Source organism: Papaver somniferum, unplaced genomic scaffold (assembly GCF_003573695.1).
Source record: "Papaver somniferum cultivar HN1 unplaced genomic scaffold, ASM357369v1 unplaced-scaffold_3329, whole genome shotgun sequence".
In the NCBI taxonomy this organism is placed as follows: domain Eukaryota; kingdom Viridiplantae; phylum Streptophyta; class Magnoliopsida; order Ranunculales; family Papaveraceae; genus Papaver; species Papaver somniferum.
This window is the reverse complement of record NW_020644695.1, coordinates 1-6,038: the sequence shown is the minus strand read 5'-3', so window position 1 is coordinate 6,038 and position 6,038 is coordinate 1. Positions and strand designations below refer to the sequence as shown.

At 35.8% G+C, this 6,038-nt stretch overlaps 1 protein-coding gene across 1 annotated transcript; it reads left to right on the top strand.

The window, feature by feature from the left end:
- The first annotated feature begins 6 nt into the window (after positions 1-6).
- Positions 7-1,316, top strand: LOC113342125 (replication protein A 70 kDa DNA-binding subunit E-like). The gene is made up of 3 exons (XM_026586769.1): positions 7-166; positions 246-345; positions 447-1,316. The coding sequence occupies exons 1-3, from the start codon at positions 10-12 to the stop codon at positions 508-510; spliced, it is 321 nt and encodes a 106-aa protein (XP_026442554.1). The 5' UTR covers positions 7-9; the 3' UTR covers positions 511-1,316.
- The last annotated feature ends 4,722 nt before the right edge of the window (positions 1,317-6,038 follow it).

Here is a 6,038-nt window from a genome sequence, read left to right as displayed (position 1 = left end):
AAAAAAAAAATGTTCCGCCCCACCCAGAATGACTACCGCGCATACTTTAACTGGAATACCGATATTACTCCTCTTGAAACCACCGGTGCGTCGATGCCTCGCCACAAGTTCACTTTCACTGAGTTTGAGGACCTTGCAGCTGCTACCGCCAATACTTACCTTACTGGTGACTTCATTGAATATTACATCTGTTGCTTCCCAAATTGTGCTTAAATCACCTAATATTTCCTTATTGTTGTTTGCAGATGTTGTAGGCGTGTTAACCATCCACACAAACTTGCAGCAGCTTAAGCGAACTTCTGGCAACGCATGTTTCATGCGTGAACTAACACTGGAAAACATAAGGTTGGTTCGAGAAAAAATCAGTTAACACCTGTGATATGAATTTGGTTAGTCTTTAACGGTTATGCCTACCTCACCCAGTTACATGTTTCGTCTGAAAACAGCGGTGTGAAGCTTAAGGTCACACTATGGGGTGAGTCCACTTCTGAGCTTACCGGGAACCTGTAAGGATATGTGTTTATTGTGCTCGCTGGTGTTCATCTGGTGAGACCTAGATATGCCGTGCAGTTTTTTTTCCAATTCTTGGATATATGTCAATATGAATACATTTGAAATGAACTGAGAAACATTACTTTAAATCCTAATGGGGTGGACCAGCTAGAAGGGAACTTTAGTCCTGGCGTATTATAAAAAGGGATGGTGCTGGATCAAGTTAAAGAAATGGCAGTGGTGTCGTTTAACAATTTGGTTTGGAGCAAGTGGTTACATATTGAAGGTTCTTGTATAGCATAGTCAATTTTTCATAATGTTTTGCCTCCAAGAGTGACGTTTCAGCGTATTAGGGAGTCCAAGTACTGTTTTATGTATGATTGTTGTGTTCAACGGAAGTGGAAGATACAAGTGTCATGCTGATACATTATGAGCTTGCTTTAACTGTTTGAAATTTCTTCATTTTATCCTTGGGATTAAGCTGGGTGCTGTCAAGGGGTGTTCAAACTCAATCTGAAGTTTGAGCTATAATAAGCTACAAGGCATAGAACTATTGGTGCGAAGGTTCTGTGTGCAGTAGTTTGGGAGATATGGAAGAAGGCAGTGCTAGATTGTATGTGAAGCAAGCAAAAATATTATCTAATATTGTCAGTAACAGTCTCATTCTCCAGGGTTCTAATGATATCTCATTCAGGGGATACTCTATTTCACAATTTATTTTCAATTGGGACTTGGGGGGAGACTGAAATGACGAGCACCGTTGTTCGTCCTTGATAAATATTTTTGTTCTTTAATAAATTTATTGGAAGTTCGGTTCACTGATTTGTCAAATATGTCAACATCCATCTCAAAACTAATAGTGAGTTTTGATTTGAATAAACCCATGGGGTGAAAATACTTTGGAAGTGTTTGAATAAATGAATGGAACGAAAATTCTAGGAGCGCTACTTTAGAATCTTAAGGAAAAAAAGAAAAATGTTACCATAAGGCGAATGCATTCTATGGTTGGAAATTACATCCGTAAATACTATTCATTTTTGAAACTACTCATGTTTAATAAAAAGTAGTAACTCCAAAATATAAGGAGAGTTTTAATTACCACAATGAAATTACAAATAAGACTACAAGAATAGGGCATTCCTACATCACTGAACAATCGGTACGTTATTGAAATATGCCCATTGTCGCTACGGCACGGGTTAAGATCTAGTGGTTATATAATCTAAACTCTCATTTCAATCATTGAAACATTCTTAGAGGACGTTATATAGTTTTTGTTCACCAACTATTTTTCGTCAAAGCCATTTTAAAGTAATTGAAACATAATATGACTTTCGTCACTAGGTAAAGATGAACTTGGCCAAAGCGAAAGCTAACCAACACAATTTCGAGAAATAGTTAAGCGAGATAAACTCGGCTCGAAATAACAAATGTGTATAATCAAAGTCTATATAGAAAAACGACTTTCGTCTCAAGATAGGAGATAGAGTAGATAGACTTTTGAGTGATATATAAGTTCAAGTCTCCACATACCTTTTAGTCGATAAAGTTCCACCAGTTCCTTGAGTAGTTCTTCATCTTGTATGATGATCGCCATGGAGTTCTTGAGCTCAACTAAACTTTCTATCCTAGTCTGAGACTTAGCTATAGTAGACTACAAATCAAGATTTATAGTTTTGATCACTAACATTGACAAACATGCTTGAGATAGCAACGCATGCGAGTTCGACCGAGCAGTGCTCTAACAATCTCCCCCTTTGTCAATTTTAGTAACAAAACTATTAATACATATGGAATACAAAAATAGATAAATTAACTTTTGTAGCTCCTATTCCACATGCCTAATCTTCAACATTACTCGAAATCTTCGTCACTTCCAAGTACTCCAATGATTCCAAAGGTTGTAAGTTTAGCATCATCGTTGTTGAAAATCCGTAGATATAACAATGATAAAACAAGAATTCTCAATCATTGTTACACAATATCATAGTATTATTACACAACATCAAAGTTCAATTGTATCACAACTTCGACAACAATACTATGGTGATATGTATCATTCCCCCTTAGTCAATACTCCATCTCACATGGAAACCACTCCCCCCTTACATAATGATCCGAAAACCATATGTATTTGTAGTGTGAACTACACATTAATTCTCCCCCTTTTTGTCAATAAAATTGGCAAAGGTACGAAAATGAGATCCTAATGAAAATTTCCATAGAGACATTTCATGACCAAAAGAAAGCACATATCAAATTATTTAGATGCAATCATATAGCCGAAGCTAAATGCTTTCATCAAGGAGTTTATAAAGATACAAGATAACCCCTAAAATATTCCACATCCCCACTCCCCACAAAGATTTAGAAATTAAGCACAAGTTCAATTAAGAACTCTCCCCCATAAAATGTCATTCCCGAAAGAACAACAAGAGCGACCTTAATTTCAAGAGAAAAGAAGGATTTCTTTGGACATAAAAAATCACATACGAATATGAATTTGAATCCAAAAAATACTCAATTAAATTAACCACAAGAAAACCCATGATTAATCTAATCGGAAATGCTCAACATAAGAGAACTTTCGGAGACGCACAGTATATACATAAAATATGGATCAGGGAAGATCAATATTGCGGAATAGACAAGGATTCATTTTATTTTCCATCACTATTTGCACAATGACATACAATAGACATAATCCTCGTAAACAAAAGTTCATCCTATTTTCCATCAGTAAAGACATAATAGGCTTCAAACTTTTGTAATGTCAAAAGCTCATTCATTCTTTTATCAATACATGCATATCGATATACGAAAGACTTAACTTTTGACAAGGTATGGGACAATCATAGTTCACGGATGCAAACACACATATACCATAACAAATTGCAATATATAAAACTATAAAGATTAATACTGCAAAAATCATCTTCTAAATTATTTTAGAATTTAAACAAATAAACCTAAAAACATGAAGATGAAAACGTTGGACATAGCTATGTGTAATCACAATAATGGCTATTCCAAGCTCTAGTTATTCTTCTAAATAAAACAAGAAAATAAGATTCTCAATTGAAGATTTATTAGATAGTTGAAATCAGAGTTCATTGAGAACCTCATACTTTTCAATGAATCCATCAAAGAAGGTGTCACTGATTTCCTTTACTTTCTTGACCGTAGACACACCATGTTCATGAGTTAGAATACAAACTTTACGATCAACAACCCGATCAAGCTGTCTAGCCTTGACGCAGTCCATGATGAGCTTCTTCTGATTCTGTATCAGAATATTATGATTAGCAAGGATTCTGTCCTGACCATCTAAGCGATGGTTTATTTGCAAGTGAAGATTTGCAAGCTCGACCTTCGTATTGTTCTGAGAACAAATTAAATCCTTGACAGAGTCATTAATCCAAGAGTTGTGATCCTTTATTTCAAGCATTTTCTTTAGAACCAGCTCTTGAATTGACTCATGTCCTTGAGTGTCTTCCTCCATATCAAGACGCACAATCTCTTGAGATTTTGCAGAATTATCCATATAATTTTTTTTTATTAGGGATGGAAAAAACACAATATAGAGTGAATACATATGTGTTTGTAAACAGAAGAAGGTAACTCTTGTTATGGAAACCCTATGAACTCACAAGAGGAGGACGCGAACGTTTGTGGACCGTCAGCAAAAGAAACTTCAAAAGACAAATAATATACAACATACTTGAGCATTTATCAATTATTTTCCTTGCACCTCTCAAGTTAGAAACAAGGAAAAGAATACCTGGAATCAGGTGGTAGAGTGAGAAATAATCCCACTATATCATTGAGAAAGGAGTTGTATATATCATCCGACATTTTGATCTTTGTGTTCTTCGCCTTTTTTTGGTTGACTTTCATCCCAGACGAGTAAGACACGGCTTGTTTAACATATCCGTCAGAAGGATTTCTCTGAGGACTAAATCTAGGACCTCTTGAGATTGGTTCAAGAGGATCAGGATAGAAAGGGATCCAATTTCTAGACTTAGATTTACCAGATTCATTCTTATAAACACAGGGAGTGTGTTCATTAGTGGCATAAGAATTTATACCATTGGGATGAACTTGTACCCTGTGATGATTTCTAGAAAAGAGATCATTTTTATAAGGTTTTTGGTTTTTTGTGGGCACGAGATTCACTGCAGAAGTCGAAAGACTATTTACTCCATTGATAGTAGAAAGAAGCAAATTATGAAGATTAGAGATTTGTTTCCTCCTGGCAAAACAATGAATGACATAGTGATTCTTTTTCCCACAGAATGTACAGGTTCGTGTAGGAGAAGCAACAACTGGCACATGTTTTAACTTCATATCCATATGAGAAGATTATAAGTCATGTAAACCTTTCTTGACACAACCTTCTTCTGAAGGACATCTCTTCATGTGCTGTTATTCATGAGAATTATTTGGTACAAAAGAATTTCTCCTTAAGAAAGAGTTTTCCTTTTCCAAGGATCTGCACTGTTCATGGGCTAGAATAAGAGATGCACCTAGTTTCTCTTTTTCGACACGAAGTCTGTCTAGGTCTGATGAATGCGTCTCGATCAAATGTCTTTCTCTTATTGAGTCTTCCTTGACAATATCCTCAAGAACACTAATCCTTTCACCTTGTAGAGTAGTTTGATTGGAGAAGTTTTATAACATTGTCAGAGAAGGACTCAATGATGTTATAGAGTTCACGTTCTCGATCAAGAGACTTTTCAAATTCATCAATAAGCCGAGCATGATCCTGAAAATCAACAGCCTCAGTAGAATTTTTTGAGATTATGGTGAGCTCCATTTCAGCTTTTGTCATAGTGTCAAATGTCTCACTGGAGGAGAGATGTCAGCAATTGATAGAACAACCTTCCTACGTCGGGATTCAGAAGAATCAACTAAGGAGTAATCCTTTGAGGTATTGCCAAGACATTTGGCATAGTTAAAAGCTTTAGAAGACATCTTGGTATGTGTATATGCTAGAGAAGAGATTCTGTCCTCGGACTCAGACTACCACGAACACAGACTTGTAAGGTCTTTAACCGTTTTTGCCTGCTCTGATACCAATTGAAAAAGAGGGGGTACAACAACCACACCCAATATTTCGATTAATAATTATGGACAAACTCTAATATACTTATAAGAGAATCAACTAGACTCAATCTTAATAAAGTATATCAAGGAGTTATATCTTTCTTTCTCGATTCAATTCTTACTCAAGCAAATAGAAATCTGCGAGTCTAATTGAATACAAGATAAATCACTTGAACGGTACCAAAGACCAATGTTCAAGTATCAATCGATGTAAATCAACAACCAAAGGTCGGATATTCTAATTGATTGATTCAAACGCACAACCTGTGATGTTTCAATTATATAACATAATATAATGCGGAAAAGAAATAACACAGACACCAGAAGTTTTGTTAACGAGGAAACTGCAAATGCAGAAAACCCCCGGCATCTAGTCCAGATTGAACACACACTGTATTAAGCCGCTACAGACATTAGCCTACTACAAACTAACTTCGGGC

What these genes read in the sequence shown, in the direction of transcription:
- LOC113342125 (XM_026586769.1), top strand. Translation starts at nt 10, where the DNA reads ATGTTCCGCCCCACCCAGAATGACTACCGCGCATACTTTAACTGGAAT. An exon ending in CGCCAATACTTACCTTACTG is followed by an intron (nt 167 to 245) that starts GTGACTTCATTG and finishes TGTTGTTTGCAG; the next exon opens with ATGTTGTAGGCGTGTTAACC. An exon ending in CTAACACTGGAAAACATAAG is followed by an intron (nt 346 to 446) that starts GTTGGTTCGAGA and finishes GTCTGAAAACAG; the next exon opens with CGGTGTGAAGCTTAAGGTCA.